Source organism: Carassius carassius, chromosome 43, assembly GCF_963082965.1.
Source record: "Carassius carassius chromosome 43, fCarCar2.1, whole genome shotgun sequence".
Classification (NCBI taxonomy): Eukaryota; Metazoa; Chordata; class Actinopteri; order Cypriniformes; family Cyprinidae; genus Carassius; species Carassius carassius.
Window position 1 is genome coordinate 26,698,402 of NC_081797.1, and position 24,645 is coordinate 26,723,046.

Genomic DNA, 24,645 nt, shown 5'->3' on the forward strand with positions numbered 1-24,645 from the left:
CTGAAGAGATGAAGAAAAAATCAGTATATCATCCAGGTAGACATATATAAACTGATCTACCATATCTCTCAACACGTCATTCACGAGTGCTTGGAAAACCCCGGGCGAGTTGAAGAGACCGAACGGCATCACCAAGTACTCAAAGTGCCCTCTAGGGGTGTTAAAGGCGGTTTTCCATTCATCCCCCTCCTGATGTGGACCAAATGATAAGCATTACGTAAATCCAACTTTGTGAATATACAGTAGATGCTCCCTGCAACCTCTCAAAAGCTGAAGACATGAGTGGTAAAGGATAAGTATTCTTAATAGTAATGTTGTTCAACTCTCGGTAATCAATACAAGGTCGCAGCGAACCATCCTTCTTACCGACAAAAAAGAACCCCGTCCCCGCTGGAGAAGAGGAAGGACGGATGAACTCGGAGGCAAAGGAATCAGAAATATATTTCTCCATGGCCTCCCTCTCAGGATTGGAAAGAGAGTATAACTTGCCCTTAGGCGGAGACTTACCTGACACTAAGTCTATGGCACAGTCGCAGGGACGATGCGGAGAGAAAGAAGCAGCACGGGACCTACTGAACACTTCCTTCAGGTCCAGATACTCAACGGGCACGTTTGGCAAAACCATGGTCTCCTTCTGAAAGACAGAAACAGGAACAACAGGAAAGCAGAAACCAGACAAGACTCATGACAACTTTCACTCCACAATGTGACAGTGTTAGAACCCCATTCCACTCGTGGATTATGTTTGGACAACCAGGGGTGACCTAAAACAATGGGAGCAAAAGGGGAGTCCATGAGAAAAAAGGATATGGTTTCTTGATGGTTTCCAGACGTGATCAGTGTGATGGGTTCTGTATGGTGCGTGACGTGATGCAGTTCCTGGCCGTTGAGTGCTGTGACATGGATGGGGAGAGACACAGGAAGGACAGGAATGTTCAGGTGATGTGCATTTGAGGAATCAATGAAATTACCTTCGGCTCCGGAGTCCAGAAGGGCTTGACACTCATGATGTTGATTCCTCCACCGCAGTCTCACCGGAAGGAGGGTCGATGATGTTGGTGAGGACTTCTCAGTGGAGATCCCACCCGATAGTAGCCTCAGATTTACTATCGGGCTGGCTCTTTTACCGGGCATGAGTAAGTGTTATGGGCCGAGCCTCCACAGTACAAGCACAGTCCTTGGGACCTCCCCCGTTCCCTCTCCCTCCTGGACAGCCGAGCTCTCCCCACCTGCATAGGCTCGTGATCGTCGACAGAACCGACCGTGTTCTCTCGACTCAAGCGCCCCCTAACAGGAGAGATGGTAGATCTGGAAGGTCTGGTGTGGTGGCCCAGGCGATTAAACCTTGCGTCAACTCGCAACGCCAGTTCAATTAATCCATTGAGAGTAGGGGGCAGCTCGAGGAGGTAGATCTCCTGCTGAACACGGTTGGATAACCCATGCAGGAATCTACCCCACTGCGCCGCTTCGTTCCACTGGCACGTGGCCGCCAGGGTGCGGAACTCGATGGAGTAGTCGGTGACGGGAAGAAGATCCTTGCCGGAGTTCCGAGAGGCGATGGGCGGCCTCCCTGCCGGTCGCGGCCCGGTCGAAGATTCTCCTCATCTCATCTGATAGAGCGTGGAACGAGGCACAACACGGGTGTTGATTCTCCCACAACGCCGTCCCCCATAAGGCAGCCTTGCCAGATAATAGTGTGAGCGTGAACGCTACTTTAGACTCCTTAGTAGCGAAAGTGCGGGGCTGTAGGGCGAAATGCATCGAATACTTGGTTAGAAAGGTTCTACAAAACGCTGGCTCACCTGCATAGTTCTCCGGTGCCGGAAGTCGCGGCTCTGGCCGGAAGTGGTCCTGGGGAATCTCCCGGGGGACGGACGGCGCAGGCGGTGCGATGGGCACAGTGGGAGACGTGAGCTGATGGATCTGCTGGGTGAGCTCGGACACCTGTGCCACCAGCGCTTGGACAGCGCGTCCGGTGTTCGAGATGCTCTCCTGCTGCTGATCCATTCTCTTGACACTGTGGTGCATGAAGTCGGTGAGGGTATTGGTGCTCGCTGCTTCCATGGTGGTGAGATCGTTATGTGACTGCGGGTGAAAGACAGTCTGGAAGCAAATGCGAATTAACAAGTTTAATGAGATAATATGAATCTGAGTACACAAACAAACAGGGACGACGAGACAACGATAATCCGTGGTGATGGTGAAGAGGTGAGGAATCCAGTTGAGGGCGGAGAGAAGGTGAGTAATCCGGATGACGTCGGCGTGTAGGCAGAAGGAGAGAGTGGCACAGGAACTGCGGTGAACAGAGCCGAAGGTAAGTGTCCGTGGCTGAGTGAATGTGCGGAGAGTGGATGAGGTTCTAGGCAAAACACAGACATCCAAACGCAAAACAACACTAAGAGCCAAACGAACAGGGGAACCACATCGAACATTAGACAACGATCTCACCAACACAAGACGTGAGACAAGCCATTATATAGGATGAGTAATGAGTGGCAGCTGTTGCTGATACAATTAACGGAGACGCCCACAACTAATCAGTGTAGACGCGGAACACACAGAATTCACCACAAAGTGTAAACACCCCGAGATCACGGTTTACCAACCATGACAGATGGGTCTTTAATCTAGATTTAAACTGCAAGAGTGTGTCTGCCTCCCGAACAATGTTAGACAGGTTATTCCAGAGTTTAGGCGCCAAACAGGAAAAGGATCTGCCGCCCAGAGTTGATTTTGATATTCTAGGTATTATCAAATTGCCTGAGTTTTGAGAACGCAGCAGACATAGAGGATTATAATGTAACAAGAGCTCAAATATGTGTTCTGCCAATTACATATCCAATTGAAACATATCAAATAATAGCATTATAGAAAATCAAATTCTCAAAGATTAATCTAAAAGTAAAATATGCACACCTGACCTTAGAAAATACATAGTATGAAGTGAAGAGACACACCACACTAAGGGCTTTCTGGCTACATAATCACCCTGATTCTTTTGCTGCAATCCTTTAAATATACATGAAAGATTGCTATCAAATAGCCCACCTAGGTTCCTAAGTGATGACGAAGAATTGACAGAGCAGCCATCAAGTCTTAGACAGTGTTCTAGGTTATTACATGCAGAGTTTTTAGGTCCTATAATTAACACCTCTTTTCTTTTTCAGAATTTAGCAGTAAGAAATTACTCGTCATCCAGTTTTTTATATCGACAATGCATTCCATTAGTTTTTCCAATTGGTGTGTTTGACCGGGCCGCAAAGAAATATAGAGCTGAGTATCATCAGCATAACAGTAACAGCTAACACCATGTTTCCTGATGATATCTCCCAAGGGTAACATATAGATCGTGAAGAGTAGCGGCCCTAGTACTGAGCCTTGAGGTACTCCATACTACACTTGTGATCGATATGATACCTCTTCATTCACTGCTATGAATTCATTGTGGTCATATAAGTACTGTTTAAAACATGCTAAAGCACTTCCATTAATGCAAACAAAGTGTTCTAGTCTATGTAAAAGAATGTTGTGGTCAATAGTATCGAACACAGCACTAAGATCCAAGAGCACTAATAGAGAGCTAAAACCACGATCAGGTGATAAGAGCAGGTAATTTGTAACTCTAAGGAGAGCAGTCTCAGTACTATGATATATTCTAAATCCTGATTGGAAATCCTCACATGTACCATTTTTCTCTAAGAAGGAATATAATTGTGAGGATACTACCTTTTCTAGTATCTTGGACAGAAAAGGGAGATTCGAGATTGGTCTATAATTAACTATTTCTTTGGGGTCAAGTTGTGTTTTTTTGATGAGAGGCTTAATAACAGCCAGTTTGAAGGTTTTGGGGAAATATCATAATGACAATGAGGAATTAATAATAGTCATAAGAGGATCTATGACTTCTGGAAGCACCTCTTTTAGGATCTTACATGGAATAGGGTCTAACATACATGTTGTTGGTTTAGATGATTTAACAAGTTTATGCAATTCTTCCTCTCCTATGGTAGAGAATGAGTGGAACTGTTCCTCAGGGGGTCTATAGTGCACTGTCTGATGCGATACTGTAGCTGACGGCTGAATGGTTACAATTTTATCTCTAATAGTTTCGAGTTTAGAAGTAAAGTAGTTCATAAAGTCATTACAGCTGTGATGTTGGGAAATGTCAAAATTGTTGATGCTTTATTTTTCGTTAATTTGGCCACTGTATTGAATAAATACCTGGGGTTATGTTTGTTTCATCTAAAAGAGAAAAAAGTAATCGTATCTAGCAGTTTTCAATGCTTTTTTCTGTAGGATAGGTTACTTTCCCGCCAAGCAATACTAAATATCTCTAGTTTTATTTTTCCCCAGCTGGGCTCCATTTTCCGGACTGCTCTCTTTAGGGTCTGAGTGTGATCATTATACCATGGTGTCAGACTGTTTTCCTTAACCTTCCTTACGCGTAAAGGAGCAACTGTATTTAAAATGCTAGAAAGTGAGTGCTCACTAAAATGCTAGAAAGAAGAGCTCACTAACACAGATTTAGACAGATTTTTGTACAATATTTGAGAGAAATAGGCCTTTTGTGCACATAGAAAGTCTTAGATCTTTGAGTTCAGCTCATGAAAAATGGGGGCAAAAACAAAAGTGTCCATAGATAAACAACAATTCGTAGATGCTGAGGTCAAGGAACTCTTACACAAGGAAATTATACAACCATCAGTTTCACCATGGGCATCTTCAGTGATAGTTGTACCAAAAAAGGAAGGGAGCTTGAGATTATGCATTGTTTATCGTAACCTCAATGCTAAGACTCATCTGTATGCATACCCGATGCCTCAGATTCAGGACATCTTGGAGTCTCTACATGGAGCTGCCATATTCTCCACATTAGATCTCAAGAGTGGATACTGGCAGATAGAAATGAAGGCTGATAGTGTACAAAAAAACTGCATTTGTGACATGTGCAGGGTTATTTGAGTTCCGATGCCTTCAGTTTGGCCTGAAAAATTAAGCAGCTACATTCCAAAGGTTAATGGAGCATGCCCTGAAGAGTGTAAGAGGAAAGTGCTGGCTAGTATACATTGATGACATATTTGTATACTCAAGAAATGAGGAAGAACTCCTTCAACATAGCAACCAGGTGTTATAATGCTTACATTATGCAGGGCTCATGGTCAATCTGGCTAAGTGTAATTTCATGCAACGCACCATTGCTTTTCTGGGTCACATTGTATCCACAGAGGGAGTCAAGAAGGATCCAGCAAAGGTGGCAGCAATTAATGCATTCCCTACCCCTCAGTCATTAAAAGACCACGTTGTGGAAAATGGTCTATTATTTCAAATATGCTGGATAAACAAATAGGTAATAAATTTCAATTAATTATCCATTCCTGTTTGAAAAAAGATTTCTTGTGTTATGCTGATGACAATCCACTTGGCGGTCATCTTGGAAGACTCAAAACCCTTTCTCAGACTCCTGGAAGTAGCTTTCTGGCCAAGCATAAGCTCTGATGTTTAGAAACATTGTAAAGAATGTCTGACATGCCAGAGATACAAACCTTCCCTTTCTAAACTATCTGGTCATCTTCAGTCAACTCAAATCGTTGAACCTGAGTATATGTTGGAGGTAGACCTGATGGGACCTACATGTAAAATATGCGCACAATATGATTGTTTTTTTTTTTGTTATTTCTTACGCAGCTTGTCAGTGAACAACATCTCTGTGTAGTTAATGCTGCTCCATGTGAAAGCGCACAGGTAATGGAGATTAATCTCTGATTACAGAACCGACTTTACTGACAAAATGCTCATTAAATATCATATGCAATTCATCGTGCAATTCAGCGCTATTTCTTTATTTGAATGACATAAGTTTGATCTGTGTTGTTTACACTAAACAGCAATACAAACATTTCTGGTCATTTGGTTTTCTACTTAAAAAGAAATAAAGAGAAATTACAAACTGATTATTATTATTATTTATTGTGTAGTGATGTGAGAAAAAGTAAAATTAAATTAAACTTGTGAGTTAGTGCAACTAAACTATGTTAAAATTACTTGATTAAACAAAATTATTTAGGCATGTCTACATACAAGCAAGCTAAATTTTCATTCTTTTTGAGTGAATCCTTAAAACAATTCTCTATATTACTCTTTTAATATAAGAATGTCTTTTACAGCCATTTGATAAACATAGTGTATGGTCTGTTTGTACTGCCTAAGATATTGTGTTTTACTTGTTAGATTACAGGTACCTGTACAACTACTGTCCAGGACCCGAGTGGAGTGTGATGTGTAGGGGATGCTGTGAATATGATGTCATCCACTGTAAATGTCCTCTTCAAGGGTCTTCGATAGGTTATGCAGTGCCGTGCTGTCGTAATGCTGTAAATGAATGTGATCCCTGCATCATCCATCCAGGTGAGCAGATAACACACAAACACATTTACAACTATTTCTCTTCTTTTGATGAACATTTTATAGTTTGTCTATGGTTTAAAAATACATTTGAACCTATATATTCAGTAATTAAACAGTAATTAAACAGCTTGAGCAGTCAAACATTTGACAGAAACATGAATGTCATACTGTATCTGTTGTATATTGTAAATATTCCATTAGCCCAATGCGTGTTATGATTTGTTGATTTTGACATTTGGAACTCTGGAACTTGTTAATGAAGCATACATTAAATGTGTTCACTCCAATCAGATTTAATGGTTAAAGGTTTCTTTTTTTCTCTCTCTCTCTGAGAAATAATTTGTCACATTCTTGACTGTGTGGTGTCTGTAATAGGTTTTACAGCAACAGGAAAATTAAATGGCCTGGTCTTTTATTTATTTATTTTTTGGGGAGGTTAGGCTCTCTGTACTAAATTGATGGATGATTATTAATGTCAATTATAATCAACAATTATTTTACTGTTAGCCTGCACCCCGACACTGGTTTACCGTTTATTTTTTTGTCATAGATTTTTTATTGTTGCAAATTGCATTTTTACATTTTATACTACCCCACCCACCATATACAACCATATCCAGCCCCAACAAGTAATCTGCAATTAGAACACATGGCATCTAAAAAAAAAAAATTACAATAATACATACATACATACATACATACACCTAAAGGATTATTAGGAACACCATACTAATACTGTGTTTGACCCCCTTTCGCCTTCAGAACTGCCTTAATTCTACGTGGTGTTGATTCAACAAGGTGCTGAAAGCATTCTTTCGAAATGTTGGCCCATATTGATAGGATAGCATCTTACAGATGATGGAGAATTGTGGGATGTACATCCAGGGCACGAAGCTCCCGTTCCACCACATCCCAAAGATGCTCTATTGGGTTGAGATCTGGTGACTGTGGGGGCCATTTTAGTACAGTGAACTCATTGTCATGTTCAAGAAACCAATTTGAAATGATTCGAGCTTTGTGATATGTTGGATTATCCTGGTGGAAGTAGACATCAGAGGATGGGTACATGGTGGTCATAAAGGGATGGACATGGTCAGAAACAATGTTCAGGTAGGCCGTGGCATTTAAACGATGCCTAATTGGCATTAAGGGGCCTAAAGTGTGCCAAGAAAACATCCCTCACACCATTACACCACCACCACCAGCCTGCACAGTGGTAACAAGGCATGATGGATCCATGTTCTCATTTTGTTTACACCGAATTCTGACTCTACCATCTGAATGTCTCAACAGAAATCGAGATTCATCAGACCAGGGAACATTTTTCAGTCTTCAACTGTCCAATTTTGGTGAGCTCGATCAAATTGTAACCTCTTTTTCCTATTTGTAGTGGAGATGAGTGATACCTTGTGGGGTCTTCTGCTGTTGTAGCCCATCTGCCTCAAGGTTTTGCGTGTTGTGGCTTCACAAATGCTTTGCTGCATACCTCGGTTGTAACGAGTGGTTATTTCAGTCAAAGTTGCTCTTCTATCAGCTTGAATCAGTCGGCCCATTCTCCTCTGACCTCTAGCATCAACAAGGCATTATCGCCCACAGGACTGCTGCATACTGGATGTTTTTTCCCTTTTCACACCATTCTTTGTAAACCCTAGAAATGGTTGTGCATGAAAATCCCAGTAACTGAGCAGATTGTGAAATACTCAGAATGGCCCGCCTGGCACCAACAACTAGGACACGCTCTAAATTGCTTAAATCACCTTTCTTTCCCATTCTGACAATCAGTTTGCAGTTCAGAAGATTGTCTTGACCAGGACAACACCTCTAAATGTATTGAAGCAACTGCCATGTGATTCGTTGATTAGATAATTGCATTAATGCATATCGCATATTCTGTTTTCGGCTGCAGTAGGATCGCAGATATCAGCCCAGTTATTGGTTTAGTCATCCCACTTGTCCATTTGCTTGTGGGCGATTACCAGATGTTAGACTGACGTTAATAGCAAGGTGCTTGCAAAATGCCCTCCAAACTTGTGATGTGAACTGAGTACCTCTGTTACTGACAATATCTTTTGGGATGCCATAATTCTGGAACACATGATGAAACATAGCCTGTGCTGTTTCCATGGCTGTGAGGAGTCCTTTTAAGGGGATCAAATGACATGATTTCAAAAGCCAGTCTATGATGACAAATATGGCAGTAAAACCGTTGGACAGGGGTAAGTCTGTGACAAAGTCAATGGAGAGATGGGACCAGGGACGTTGTGGAATAGGCAGTGGTTGGAGGAGTCCTGAGGGGAATTCCTTGGGAGTCTTGGATTGGGCACAGACTGGACAGTCGTTGACATAGGCAGTGACATCTTTAGTCATTGAGGACCACCAGAATGATTTGCATAGCAGATGCAATGTGCAGGACATTCCAGGGTGGCCAGAGCTGACAAATTTGTGGACCCATTGCATTACCTGGTGCCGTAGATTTTGTGGAATGTAGTGTTTATTAGATGCGTAGTTAGCAGGGGCTGGTTCTTTGAGCTGTTCCCGCTGTATCTCCTCCATGATATCCTAGGTAATCGGGGCAATGATTACAGACGAGGGGGGTATACTTTCAGGGTTATGGTAGTCGAAGGAAAGGTCATACTGTCTAGAGTGGGCGTCTGCTTTGCTGTTCTTACTGCCAGGACGATAGGTCACTGTGAACTGGAATCGGGTGAAAAAGAGAGACCAGCAAGCTTGGCATGGGTTGAGTCTTTTGGCACCTTTGATATATTCCAGGTTCTTGTGGTCAGTAATTACATGGAAGCAATGGACTGCTCGCCCGAGCCAGTTTCTCCATTGTTCTATGGCTGCTTTCATGAACAGGAGTAGTTTCTCTCTGCTGCTGTTAATTTTCTAGAGAAGAATGCACAGGGATACAATTTAACAGGTTGGCCATGGCGTTGTGAGAGCACAGCCCCGATTCCAGAGTCAGAAGCATCCACCTCCACTATGAACGGAAGATCAGGTTCCGGATGTTTGAGGAGGGGGTGGTGGTAAACCTAGCCTTCAGAGTATTGAATGCTTCGGTGGCCTCCTAATTCCACTTAAGTTTCAAAGGTGTGCCTTTTAAAAGAGATATCAAGGGTGAAGCAATCATACTGTAATTTCTGATAAATCACCTGTAGAAATTAGCAAACCCCAGAAATCTTTGAAGCTCTTTGATAGTAGACCGCTGTGGCCATTCTGTCACTGCCTTGACCTTGGTTTCATCCATCTTGACACCTTGATGACTAATGAAGTCTGTCTGACATGTAACTCGCACTTCTCTGCCTTAACATACAATTGATTCTTTAGTAGTCAAGTGAGAACGGTCCCGACATGGTAAATATGTTCCTCTTCAGACTTCGAGTAGATCAAGATGTCATCAATGTAAGCAATGACGTACTGGTTTAGGAGGTGGAGGACTGGAAGACTGCTGGAGTGTTGGCAAGTCCATTAGGCATGACCTGATATTCGTAGTGTCCCCTAGTGGTGAGGAAGGCAGTTTTCCATTCGTCACCCGCTTTAATTCGGATCAGGTTAATGCACTCTGTAGGTCAAGTTTGGTCTATACTGGCCTCACGGATTTGTTTCAGGGCTGAAGAAACCAGTGACGGGGTTATCTAAATTTTACGGTGACGTTATTAGTCCTCTATAGTCCATACATGGCCTCAGTCCTCCATCCTTTTTCTCCACAAATAAGAATCCTGCTGCAGCTGGTGACATAGAGGGCTGAATTAATCCTGAACTCAAGGCTTCCTCAATATACTCCTCCATGGCCATATAAAGCCTTGACCGTTTGGTCAGGTGCGCGTGCAGTCATCGGAGGCTCGCAAGGGGAGCCAGCGAAAGCATAAAACCCCCAATGGCAGGACTAGACATGATACTGGACACTAGATAAGCCTAAACAACCAAGCAGTCCCAATACACTGATAGCTTTAAGCAATGACCTTATTAAGTGCATAGAGTGGGGCAGGATCCCCTTACGATGAATAGAAGTAGTAACGGGTGCTCTTTTAAAACAGCTAAAAGATCAGCATTGCACCTTTAAAGCAGTATATGGTCAGTACACAAATTTAGGGAACCGCATTAGCCCTCGTTTGAATAATGTTTTCGCATTGATACGAGCAAAATTTACAATCTGTACATTTAGTATGCAGCACTTTATCGATACACTAGCTTGTGCAACAGAAGATCACTGATTTAAACCCAGTGTGTTGGAAATTGCCAGATAAGTTTAATGAAAGCATCCCCAGTAGATGAGCCTGAAGCAGCAGCCCATTCATATCGACAGCCTTGACAAATGATGAACAAGCTTGTGGGTATATTTAACTGGAAGTGTTACCGGTGTGGTAAAATGATAGCATTCCTTGCAAACATAACTGAACAGTTAGCCTTGGACAATGAGCAATGTCTGAAGCATATTCACCAACATAGCACTAGGCAATAAAATTAAAGAACTTTGCTTAGCTCTGTGAAGACGTCCAGAGATGAATTAAAGGTGAAATGGCCAGTTGTTCGTGGATAATTTGATTCTTCTTGAATATCTTGCTTCTTCCAACGGGGAAGCAGATCTCATGTAAAGTTGTTGGATCAGTTGTATTAGTACAACTATGGTGATGAATTGTGGGCAAAGTCAGAATAAACAATGACAAAAAACGCTTGGTAAGGCAGGTAAACTGGCAATTCTTCGCAAAGTGGGAACTCGCTGTAAATAGGAAGCTGAGGCAGTATTAGAATCAATTTGAAAAAGTTTATTAGGGAAAGATCTTATAAACAAAGTCGTTAAACCAGGCAGAGAGTCAATACCGTAATGGCAGTCCGATCTTTCAACATGCACAAGGAGAGTCCAGAAGGCAGAGATGAGTAGGCAGGCGAAAAGGTCAAACACAAACATAAGTCCAATCAGGCAGTAAATCCAATCGGGCAATCCAAGAAGCAAGAACATGAAAACAGGCAGAATCATACACATACAGGCAGTCAGAATAAACAATGGTAAACCACGTGGTAAGGCAGGTAAACTGGCAATACTTCGCAAAGTGGGAACATGCTGACTCGTGTTAAATAGTGTCAAACAGGAAGTGACTGTAGAAGCAGAGGGAGCGATGAACAGTCAGTACTCAGGCGAGGGCTCCCTCTGCTGGCGTGGCATTACACACCCAAGTTACATTGCTACCAGAACATGTGAGAGGAGTGGTAATATTTCCTTAAGAGCGCTGAGCGCCTTTCTGAAGATTCCGCTCTGCTCGCTCAATACGCTCAGTGCCGCTCGCTCAACCCAGTCCATAATCTAAGCATTCTTTAAGTGCATTTAATCTTGTGTGAGCTTTTCACAGGCTTTATAATCCAGGTGTATTTTGTAAAAATCTACTCACATTTTATCTCGTGTGCGTGTGCGTTTGTGTTTTAATGAGCCTGTTTTGAATGTTCTATTGCACAACAACGGCTGCTATTTTCACGAAATAAAGTGAACAAAAATCAAATACACATCTTCTGTTTTTACATTTTAGGTAGGCTATGTTTACTAAGGTTAGATTAATATATTGAATACATTTTAATTAGCCTTATACAATTATTATACAAAAATACCAACATTTCGTTTTGAAAAATTGCTATTTATCAGCATGCGTAATTTCAGAAAATTATCTAAGATTTTTGGTACCAACAGTTAACAATTAGGCCTACTAGAAAAATGTTATGTCGGAGCGGGATCTGAGCGGGAATTGGTTTATGGCGAGGGTGAGCGGAACGTGAACGTAGCACTTGCTTGGGCGTCACACTGCTCCACTTCGCTCACATGCACTGGTTGCTACGTAGACCTTCGTATTGTAACCTTATCAAAGAACCTAATCAAATATGAAAACATTAATATTTAATATAGGCTATAGGATTTTTTTCATTTTGTTTTTAATTACCGCCTCAACCCCCCCGCAAATTAAGTGCCAATTTCTTTACCCGCCCTAAGATAACAGTATTCTGCACCTAGCAAGAAGAGATGCAAAAGCTATGATGTCAGCCTGTCTCTGGCTTAAAGTCTGACACCGAGAAGGAACACCAAAGATTGCAATCAAAGGGCAAACAATTAATTCGACCCCTAGGACATCAGAAACTATCTTAAAAAAAGAATTCCACAAGTTTTGCAACTTGAGACAAAAAGCAAACATATGACTAAGATTAAATGGTGAAAGTTTACATTTATCACACAAATCTGAAACATTGGGATACATTTTAGAAAGTCTTGCCTTCGAAAGATGAGCTCTGTGAATCATTTTAAATTGTATAAAACTAAGTCTAGCACACAAAGTGGTGGTACTTACATTGTCTAATGCTCTAGTCCAGTAGTCATCCTCAAACTCGAGGCCAAGTTCCTCTTCCCATGATCTGATTAATTTAATGCTTTGAGAATTATCCCTTGACAGGAAAAACTGCATATATTTTAGAGATAATCCCACTGGACACTTTGTAGACAGGGAGGGAAAACCAGAGAACAGAGAGGAGACACAGTGCCTAATTTGAAAGTCCAGAAATAGGTGAGAGGAAGGCAAATTAAATGATGACGATAATTCAGAAAATTATTATTAATGAAAAGATTATTAATGAAAAGATCTCCAAAGCATTTCAGACCTTTCTTTTCCCAGAAGGGGAATACGAAATCTGAGAGGGGAGGAAGAAAGAGATGATTATTATGTATTGGAGGCATGGTTGATGCCAAGGTAAATTTAAAATGACGTAGAAATTGAAAGAATATTTTAAAAGAGCATATTATTGGATTATCCATGTAATGTGAAGGGGACATGGGGAGAGAAGAGAACACCATAGCAGAGAGAGATGTTGAAATACAAGACTTAGCTTCTAAGTTGCACCATGGTAAAGATGGGGCCTGTACCCAGAACCCCAGATTCTGAATATTTGCTGCCCTGTAATAATACATAAAATTGGGCAGGGAAAGCCCTCCACTTAGTCAACTTTTTGAAGCAACATTTTAGAAACTCTAGGAGTTTTAACTGCCCATATAAAGGAGGAGACTATTTTATCAATATTCTTGAAGATAAATTTAGGAAGAAACAAAGGAATAGCTTGAAAGAGGTAAAGACATTTGGGGAGAATAATAATTTTTACAGCTTTTATCCTACCTAGTGAAGAGCCGCCCATCTTTAAAAAACCTGACTTCATGTATGAAACTAACGGTGTAAAATTTGCTGCTTTTTAGGCAGATTTAGAGAAAGTAACATTAACACCAAGATACTTGAATTTATAGCTCTCCAAGTGGAAAGGTAGGTCATTCTGTTGTATTTTTTGGGCGGAATGATTAATCAGTAAACATCCACTCTTCTGAAGGTTTAGGTTATAGCCAGAGAATTTCCCCAAATCATCTAATAGATGTATTATCTCAGGAATAGATGCAATTGGATTGGTAATGTAGAGTAATAAGTCTTCAGTGTATAAGGCTAATTTATGCTAGATTCCCTTGTGGGTTATACCTTGAAATACCAGAAATGTTTGAAACATTTTTGAAAGGTGCTCAATTCCTATGGCAAAAAGAGGGCATCCCTGGCGTGTACCCCGTGATAAGGTAAAATACTCATAATTAACACTGTTAGTAGAAACTGTAGCTTATGGGTCAGCATATTGTAGACATATCCAATGATATCAATCCCACCCCAAAACTGAACTCATCCAGAACTCCAAACAAATAAACCCACTCTATGCTATCAAATGCCTTTTCGGCATCTAACGAAATGATCATCTTAGAGGAAACACTATTTTGTCTTGAGTATAAAATATTAAAAAGAATACGAATGTTAGAAAATGAATACCATCCTTTAATGAATCCAGTTTGTTCCTCTGAGGTAGGACTAGGAAGTATTACCTCCAAACGAGAAGCCACAATCTTCACATCAACTTTAAGGAGGCTAATAGGTCTGTATGAGTTACATAATGTTGGGTCCTTGCCATCTTTAGGCAATGGAGTGATAGATGCTTGTCTAAGTGATGTAGGCAACATACCTAGATCTAAATATTCCTCAAATACAGACAAAAGCAACGAGGCCAGTTTGACAATAAATTTCTTATAAAATTCTTAAGGCAACCCATCTGGGCCAGGGTATTTCTTAGATTGCAACAAATTAATTGACTTAGTTATCTCCTCTAAGGTGATGGGTCCATCAAGGTCAGGCACTAAAAGAGGATCAATTCTATGGAAGTTAATGCGCCCAAGAAATTGGTACATTCTTTTCTGAATGGTCAGAAGCTTCAGTTTTTTTTTAAGTTGAATTAATCTCCACAGAATCTGAGGTTAATGCTCCATCAGGCTGTGCAATTTAAGCAATAAATTGCGAAGCTGCTTGGTTGCGAAGCTGATGGGCCAGGAGGCGACTGACCTTATCCCCATGTTCATACTAATTACCACATGTGTGTAACAAAAGTCTCTCCGCCTCACCTGTGGATAACAGATTGAATTCTTCCTGCAGATTAAGTCAAAGTCAAAGTCACCTTTATTTATATAGCGCTTTAAACAAAAGAATCTGAACAACATTCATTAGGAAAACAGTGTCAATAATGCAAAACGATAGTTAAAGGCAGTTCATCATTGGATTCAGTTATGTCATCTCTGTTCAGTTAAATAGTGTCTGTGCATTTATTTGCAATCAAGTCAATGATATCGCTGTAGATGAAGTGTCCCCAACTAAGCAAGCCAGAGGCGACAGCGGCAAGGAACCGAAACTCCATCTGTGACAGAATGGAGAAAAAAACCTTGGGAGAAACCAGGCTCAGTTGGGGGGCCAGTTCTCCTCTGACCAGACGAAACCAGTAGTTCAATTCCAGGCTGCAGCAAAGTCAGATTGTGCAGAAGAATCATCTGTTTCCTGTGGTCTTGTCCTGGTGCTCCCGGTTCCGGTTTACCTAATTAATGCAGCCTAAAAATCCTTTAACGGATTTGGATATTAAAAGCATATTAGTAAATTATGTGTATGCCAGGTTAAAGAGATGGGTCTTTAATCTATATTTAAACTGTAAGAGTGTGTCTGCCTCCCGAACAATGTTAGGTAGGTTATTCCAGAGTTTAGGCGCCAAATATGAAAAGGATCTGCCGCCCGCAGTTGATTTTGATATTCTAGGTATTATCAAATTGCCTGAGTTTTGAGTACGTAGCGGACTTAGAGGATTATAATGTAAAATGAGCTCATTCAAATACTGAGGTGCTAAATCATTCAGGGCTTTATAAGTAAAGCAATATTTTAAAATCTATACGATGTTTGATAGGGAGCCAGTGCAGTGTTGACAGGATTAGTTGATTAAGCCTTTGTTTATGTAGCTCAGGAGTCGGGCTATGAGCATATTGGTCATCTAAAGCTTGAATACTATCAGATACATTTTTTATCCTATTCCTCTTTTCTTTTTTTAATATAAGCGGAGTAAGAAATTACCTGTTCTCTTAAAAAAGGCCTTTAAAGTATCCCACAGTAAGGAGTAAGAGATTAAATCACTCTGATTAGTAAGGAGAAAGTCATCTATTGAATTAGAAATATATTCACAGAATCCTAAATCAGATAGTAAAGTAAACCGCCAGGGTGGTCGAGAAGTGTGAAATGGAAATAAAAGAATGTCAAGACTTAGAGGGGAATGGTCTAAATAATGATGGTCAAATATTCTGAGTTTACAACCTGAGGAATTAGAGAATTATTGATAAAAAATAATCTATATGAGAGAAAGACTGATGGACATGCGAATAGAATAAGTTCGGGTTTTTGTAGTTTCAAATGTGTCAAAACTTTGGATCTTTTAATGGGTTCATTCAGTCCTTTCACATTCCACCTCAAGAATCTAACTGAGCTTCTGGTTTCGTCCATCATGTAAGATTAATATATATGAAAGGAGGCCACAAGCAGATAAAGAAAAAAAAATTCTTTTGGAGAAATCCACATCCCACCCCACTAGAACATTGCTCAATTTCTTCTCTCCATTCCAAAACAGTGGAGGCAGAACACCAAAACTCGGGAACCTCCGATCCTCAAAGACTGTATAAATTCCCGTCTATGTTGTATGAAGTAACATAAAGAACAGTTATTTCAGGCAACATGAAAACATTTATCTAAACCCACTTGGTTAACCGTTATCAATTACTAGAGTACAACTGCTTATAAAAGAGTGTCCTTTGCATATTTATCTCTAGATAATACCTAGGAAGTTGAATACTGTTCATTAAACCATTGCTGTGCTTCTTTTGGCCAGTCGAATTGAAACTTCTCATTGCCGAGGTCAATCAGCAGGCGAGCGGGGAATTTAAGAGAAAATCTCACGTTCTTCTCATGCAGGTTGTTTCTCACAACTGAAAATGCCACCCTCCTCTTAGCGACGCTGGAGACGCTGGTGAAGTTGCAGGTGGCACCACACTCATCGGTCTCATTCAGGACAGCGATGAGTCTGCTTACATACAGGAGGTTAAGGAGCTGGCTGTCTGGTGCAGTTTTAACAACCTGGAGCTCAACATGCTCAAAACAGTGGAGATGATAGTAGACTTCAGGAGAACCCCCCTGCACTCACTCCACTCACCATCATGGACATCACTGTGACTGCAGTGGAGTCATTCAGGTTCCTGGGCACCACCACCATCTCCAAGGACCTGAAGTGGGACATTCACATAGACTCTATTGTTAAAAAGGCACAGCAGATGTTGTACTTCCTTTGCCAGCTGAGGAAATTCAAACTGCCACAGGAGCTGCTGAAACAGTTCTACCTCACCATCACTGAATCCATCTTCTGCACTTCAATAACTGTCCAGTTCATCTCAGCTAGCAAATCTGAACTCAAAAGACTACAGAGGGTAGTCTGAACTGCTAAGCGAATCATTGGTACAAACTTCCCCACTCTTTAAGAATTTTTCTCATCCAGAATGAGCAAAAGGGCTGGCAAAATCACTCTGGACCCCTCACATCCAGCACACTCTCTATTTGAACTGTCGCCATCTGGTCAATACTACAGAGCTCTGAGCACCAGGATGGCCAGACACAGGAACAGTTTCTTCCTTCTTGCCATCCATCTCATGAACACTTGACAATAACTGTGGAACACACACAGCTGTGGGAAGTAGCGAGTTACATTTACTTAATTACATTTACTTGAGTAAATTTTTGGGTAAATAATACTTTTGGAGTATATTTAAAGATGGGTACATTTACTTATGTACATTTTCGGAGAAGAAAACTGTACTTTTACTTCGTTACTGTTGGCCACGCTCCTCTCGTTACTTTATCTTTACGCAATACAAGTTATAAATGCTTCCGTTTATTCCAAATGCACTTTACTTTACTCTGGGCAAACTGATGCCCATCATTTCTATTCAAAGGCTTGATCAAACCAGTTGGCAAATCAGTGAATTGGTTCATGAATCAGTTTCAATGATTTGTTCAGTTCCCTGCCACGCGCTGAGCCATCTGAAGTAGTTCACTCAGACTTATAACAGAAAGTTTAAGAACATCAAGAGCATTGGATATGTGGCTTTGGATCTACACTCAATTGAAAGCTAATCTGCAAAGGCTATTGTTTGCTAGCGATGAAGTTCTTTATTAGATGAACACTGCGAGTGCTGTCTGTGGTTCAATAGGTATAGATAGGCTACTTTCGATTACAGTACACAATACCACTATGACTTTACAAGATTTGTTGTACGTGTAACTTTTAATTCTTAATTTTTACATTAAATAAGCTGTGACGGAGTATAAAATGAATATCCACCAAAACTGTGTTAGCTCTGTTCCAGGAGGAATATCTTTCCTAGACACAATTAATATTGATATTTCCACAATATTTACGCTTGCAGAAATATACATTTATTTACATTTTGCAGAACAGACAGAAGAAGATCTGTGAGTACATTTGGTTTGTTATATTCAGATGTATGGTAACTTAGCGGTTATGTGAGGAGTTTTCACTCTTCTCCGTGTCAGAGGTTATTTATACATATATAATACATAATTAATATACTTTAAAATATGATTTAATTCAGAATCAGAATTTTCATCAGCTGTTTTCAGAGTCATAATCCGTCAGGAATCTTCCTAATATATAATTTTTTTTGCTGCCTAATATTCTTTAGAACCTGTGACAGTTTGTTTGGGATTATTGGATCAATAGAAAGCCAAAGAAAACACCACTGATAGTAAATAAACATATTGTAATGATTTCTGAAGGATTATATGACACTGAAGATGGGTGTAGAGGTTTAAAAAAAGGCTCAGAAAGAGCTTCTTCCCCAAGGCTGTGACACTTCTGAACTCCACGCCACCAATCTAACCTGCACTTGGTCTGCACACTGTTCTAGCTATCGCACTGTAAAATGTCTAAAGTACACAGTCACAGTAAACTATTTTTATAAAAATATCATTGCACTACTGTTATTTTACATTTACATTTTACATTTAATCATTTAGCTGACACTTTTATCCAAAGCGACTTACAAATGAGAACAATAGAAGCAGTCAGGTCAACAAGAGAACAACAACAGTATACAAGTGCCATGACAAGTCTCAGTTAGTCTAGTATAGAACGCATAGGTAGGTTTTTTTTTTTCTTTTTTATTAAATTAAAAGACAAGAAAAGGAAAAGTGCTAGTGTTAGTTGGTTAAGTGCAGGCGAAAAAGATGAGTCTTTAGCTGTTTCTTGAAAATGAGTAAAGACTCAGCTGTACGAATTGAGATTGGGAGGTCATTCCACCAGCTGGGCACAGTCCAGGAAAAGGTCTGTGAGAGTGATTTTGAACTTCTTTGGGATGGTACCACAAGGCGTCGTTCACTTGCAGAGCGCAAACTTCTGGAGGGCACATAAGATTTAACCAATGAGTTTAGGTAAGTTGGTGCCGTGCCAGTGGTCGTCTTGTAGGCTAGCATCAGTACCTTGAATTTGATGCGAGCAGCTACTGGTAGCCAGTGTAACCTGATGAGGAGAGGAGTAACGTGAGCTTTTTTTGGCTCATTGAAGACAACCCTCGCTGCTTCATTCTGGATCAATTGCAGAGGCTTGACAGTACATGCAGGAAGGCCCGCCAGGAGAGCATTACAATAGTCCAGTCTGGAGAGAACAAGAGCTTGGACAAGAAGTTGGGTTGCTTGCTCTGACAGGAAGGGTCTAATCTTCCTAATGTTGTATAAGGCAAACCTGCAGGACCGGGTAGTTGTAGCAATGTGGTCTGTGAAGCTTAACTGATGATCCATCACAACTCCTAGGTTTCTAGCTGTCCTCGAAGGAGTAATGGTTGATGAGCCCAGCTGTATAGAGAAGTTGTGATGAAGCAATGGATTAGCTGGAATCACCAGGAGTTCTGTCTTCGTAAGGTTAAGCTGAAGGTGATGGTCATTCATCCAGCATTTTGCATAGAATACATTGTTTAACAATACTTTTGCACACTCATCCAACTGTATTTATTACCACTGTGCTCACTTTGTTCATAATGTACATACAATCCATACTTTGCGTTCCTATTTATATTCTGTATATACTCTGCTCAATACTGTATATAAAATACTATATTCTTGCACTTCTGGTTTGATGCTAATTGCATTTCATTAGCTCTGAACTGGGACTCTGCATAATGACGATAAAGTTGAATCTAATCTAATCTAATCTAATATATATATATATATATATATATATATATATATATATATATATATATATATAGCGGAGACCAGGACAACTAGAGCCCCAGATACAGATCCCCTGTAAAGACCTTGTCTCAGAGGAGCACCAGGACAAGACCACAGGAAACAGATGATTCTTCTGCACAATCTGACTTTGCTGCAGCCTGGAATTGAACTGCTGGTTTCGTCTGGTCAGAGGAGAACTGGCTCCCCAACTGAGCCTGGTTTCTCCCAAGGTTTTTTTCTCCATTCTGTCACCGATGGAGTTTCGGTTCCTTGCCACTGTCGCCTCTGGCTTGCTTAGTTGGGCTCACTTCATCTTCAGCGATATTGTTGACTTGATTGCAAATGAATGCACAGACACTGTTTAAACTAAACTGAGATGACATTACTGAATTCAATGATGAACTGCCTTTAACTATCATTTTTGCATTATTGACACTGTTTTCCTAATGAATGTTGTTCAGTTGCTTTTACGCAATGTATTTTGTTTAAAGCGCTATATAAATAAAGGTGACTTGACTTGAGATAAATTGTATCTATATATCTAAATTAAAAAAACTATAGATATACAGTATATGATCCAAAGTAACTACAGTAGGTAGGCATCCAAATCACCCCTTCTACCTCCGCCGGTACCGCCACAGTGGCGTCTGTAAAGTGCATTTGCAACTTTTGACCTCTGAGTGACGCTTTAACCATGAGTTATCAAACAAGCGTGTCAATAATAGACGTCAGTTTTGCCTCGCTGAAAATGAAAATGAAAGAAAAACACTGTAGTTAAAAAATGTCATATATTTAATATTCACAAATTAAAGTTTGGTACTTATGAAGTTATGTTCATTTCTTAGAACGAATTCAAGCAGGATAAATGTCAAGCCTGTTCCTGAGCCTGTGCTTATATTTTCTCTAAACTATATGGTATTAAACCATATTTTAGATTTGAAACATTTAAAAGGTGTACAGTATTATTTATATTATATGAATTATGTGTTATATTATTCAAAATAAATTGTGGTTTACTTTGCATCGGAGAATTAAAAGTGGTAGCCTATTTTAGGGGGGTAGGCTACATGGATTAATATGCAAAATGTCAATATTTTCATATATTATGCCTGTATTTTAATTTATATTTTAAAATTCCTTTAATAAAACAACTTGCATTTTTGTTATTCATTACCTGTCCTTTATTTTGACAGATAACAGAAACAGGCTAAGTAATTTAGTATGTTTGAAATGTTATATTCATAACGTAGCCTATAAAAAATATTAAAATAAAAAATGAAAATAAGTGGACAGTTTCAAAGTGTCTATTGTGTGTAAACTTGTTTTCCCTACCACATGCCAAACTAATAACATTGTAAGCATGAAATCTTTACTTGCTGCTTTCTGCTGTGCTAATTTTGTTTGTGATGAAAATATGCATTACTGCGAAAGCGATTGCGTGTGAATGTGCTGTATCTGTTTAAATCACCCAAAAATAATCAGTAAAAGAAACAGACAAACTCCTTGATAGCCTTTAACATCCCACTTGATTCTTGCAGTCATTATAAATTTCTGATCAAGCCATAGCTAAATATGATTAATGTGAATTCTTGCTGAATATGCAGTTATATTACGGGCTGCTGGCATTAATTGTACTCGTGATGGAGCACTCTTGGAGAAACCACGGTGCTCAAACTCTTAAAAAGATCCGCCCCTCGCTTCAGTCAGAATCACACCGCTCCGCTCATACTCTGCTGTCTCTGTCAGACTCGCGGGGCAGGGTTGAGCCCACTGGGAACTACGAGAGCCCTGAGTGGGGCGTTGGTGGATGTTAAATAGAAAACCAATTTTCCTTCAAACAAACCAATGTAAATTACACATTCGAGTTAATCGATAAAATCGATTTATCACCCAGCCCTACTTGCTTTCATATAATTTAATACAAAAAAATTGCAGCTGCATTTAAATGCAGGTGTGTACAATGTGTGCAAGATTTGCACTGCTCGTGTGATGCTGAGTGCAACGTGCGGCATTTATTCTTAATTTTTTTATCTTCATTATAAATCTTGGTTTATTTTGGATAATTGCAGGTAAAAAATAATTTACGTTGTAGCTAATGCATATGCAAAATGTGAATTAATATTCATATTCAAGTGTTTGTGCAAAAATTATTCATTGCGCATTAATGACAGGGAGGCGCCATCTCATCACTTTTTTCCTGATAATGAATTTACTTAAAATTGTGGTGTCTCACATACATTAAAATTATATCTACAGAAAACTTGAAATGTCTTTTAAATGAAAACGAAGGCATTGTCTCTGTGAATGTTGCATTTCTCTTGTCAGACCACAACGAGTCCTAAACCAGCTCAGCAAGTTTGAAACCCGCATAAGACACTGTCCATCAGAATCAGAATCAGAATCAGAATGAGCTTTATTGCCAGGTATGTTCACACATACGAGGAATTTGTTTTTGTGACAGAGCTCCGCAGTGCAACATAACAGCGACAGAACAAAAAAACACAATAAGGAATAAAAAATACAAAAAAATACAAATAGGTGGGTAAGGATTGACAATATACAAATTGACAATGTATGGCAGGTATATTAAAAAGAGCATTTATGTATGTACATGTATATTATGTGGAAAAATTGTAACTGTACGCTAAGTATGTGTGTTTGGATAAATAAGTGTATGTCTATATAAATATAAATATAAGTAGTATAGTGTGTTCCATGTATGTACATGTATATTATGTGCAAAAGATTTACGTGTACGCTAAGTATGTGTGTTGGATAAATAAGTGTATGTGTATATAAATATAAATATAAGTAGTGTAGTGTGTTCCATGTATGTACATGTATATTATGTGCAAAAGATTTACGTGTACGCTAAGTATGTGTGTTGGATAAAAAGTGTAGTGTATATAAATATAAATAGTGTAGTGTGTCCCACAGTTATTATCAGCTGTTCATAAGATGGATTGCCTGAGGGAAGAAACTGTTCCTGTGTCTGGTCGTTCTGGTGCTCAGTGCTCTGTAGCGTCGACCAGATGGCAACAGTTCAAAGAGGGAGTGTGCTGGATGTGAGGGGTCCAGAGTGATTTTAACAGCCCTTTTTCTCACTCTGGATAAGTACAGTTCTTGAATAGATGGGAGGGTTGTACCGATAATTCGCTCAGCAGTCCGGACTACCCTCTGTAGTCTTCTGAGGTCCGATTTAGAAGCTGAGCTGAACCAGACAGTTACTGAAGTGCAGAGGATGGATTCGATGATGGTGGAGTAGAACTGTTTCAGCAGATCCTGTGGCAGGTTAAACTTCCTCAGCTGGCGAAGGAAGTACAACCTCTGCTGGGCCTTTTTCACAATGGAGTCAATGTGAATGTCCCACTTCAGGTCCTGAGAGATAGTGGTGCCCAGGAACCTGAATGACTCCACTGCAGTCACAGTGCTGTTCATGATGGTGAGTGGGGGGAGTGCAGGGGGGTTTCTCCTGAAGTCCACGATCATCTCCACTGTTTTGAGCGTGTTAAGCTCCAGGTTGTTGAGACTGCACCAGACAGCCAGCTCTTTAACCTCCTGTCTGTAAGCAGACTCGTCACCGTCCTGAATGAGGCCGATGAGTGTGGTGTCATCTGCAAACTTCAGGAGCTTGACAGAGGGGTCCTTAGATGTGCAGTCATTAGTGTACAGGGAGAAGAGCAGTGGGGAGAGAACACAGCCCTGGGGAGCTCCGGTGCTGATTGTACGGGTGCTGGATGTGTATTTTCCCAGCCTCACTAGCTGCTGCCTGTCTGTCAGGAAGCTGTTGATCCACTGACAGACGGAGGTGGGCACGGAGAGCTGAGTTAGTTTGGGCAGGAGGAGGTTTGGGATGATCGTGTTGAAGGCAGAGCTGAAGTCCACAAACAGGATCCTCACATAGGTCCCCGGTCTGTCTAGGTGTTGCAGAACATAATGCAGTCCGATGTTTACTGCATCGTCCACAGACCTGTTTGCTCTGTAGGCAAACTGAAGAGGATCCAGCAAGGGTCCAGTGATGTCCTTCAGGTGGGCCAGCACCAGTTTTTCAAATGACTTCATGACTACAGACGTTAGAGCCACAGGCCTGTAGTCATTTAGTCCTGTAATTTTGGATTTCTTTGGGATGGGGATGATGGTGGAGCGTTTGAAGCATGAAGGGACTTCGCACAGCTCCAGCGATCTGTTGAAGATCTTTGTGAAGATGGGGGCCAGCTGGTCAGCACAGGATTTCAGACAGGCTGGTGTAACACAATCTGGGCCTGGTGCTTTTTTCCTTTTCTGCTTCCTGAAGACCTGGCGCACCGCATCCTCGCTGATCTGTATTGCAGGTGTGGGGGAGAGGGGGGATGCAGGAGGTGTGAATGGTGAGAGCGCTTGATTGGAGAGGTGTTCAGGGTGGGTTGCAGGAGTTGTGAGTGGTGTGAACAGTTGTTTGGAGAGGCATTCAGGGTTGGTTGCAGGAGGTGTGAATGGTGAGAGCGGTTGATTGGAGAGGTGTTCAGGGTGGGTTGCAGGAGCTGTGAATGGTGTGAACAGTTGTTTGGAGAGGCATTCAGGGTTGGTTGCAGGAGTTGTGAATGGT

General features: G+C 40.7%; 1 protein-coding gene across 2 annotated transcripts in view; it reads left to right on the forward strand.

The window, feature by feature from the left end:
• The window catches only part of pamr1b (peptidase domain containing associated with muscle regeneration 1b), a 161,650-nt gene that overhangs the window by 21,988 nt on the left and 115,017 nt on the right, over positions 1 to 24,645 (forward strand). For both annotated transcript variants that reach the window (XM_059536953.1, XM_059536952.1), the window contains exon 2: positions 6,229 to 6,405. In XM_059536953.1, coding sequence (XP_059392936.1) covers positions 6,229 to 6,405 — 177 coding nt within the window. The remainder of the gene's footprint in view (positions 1 to 6,228; positions 6,406 to 24,645) is intronic.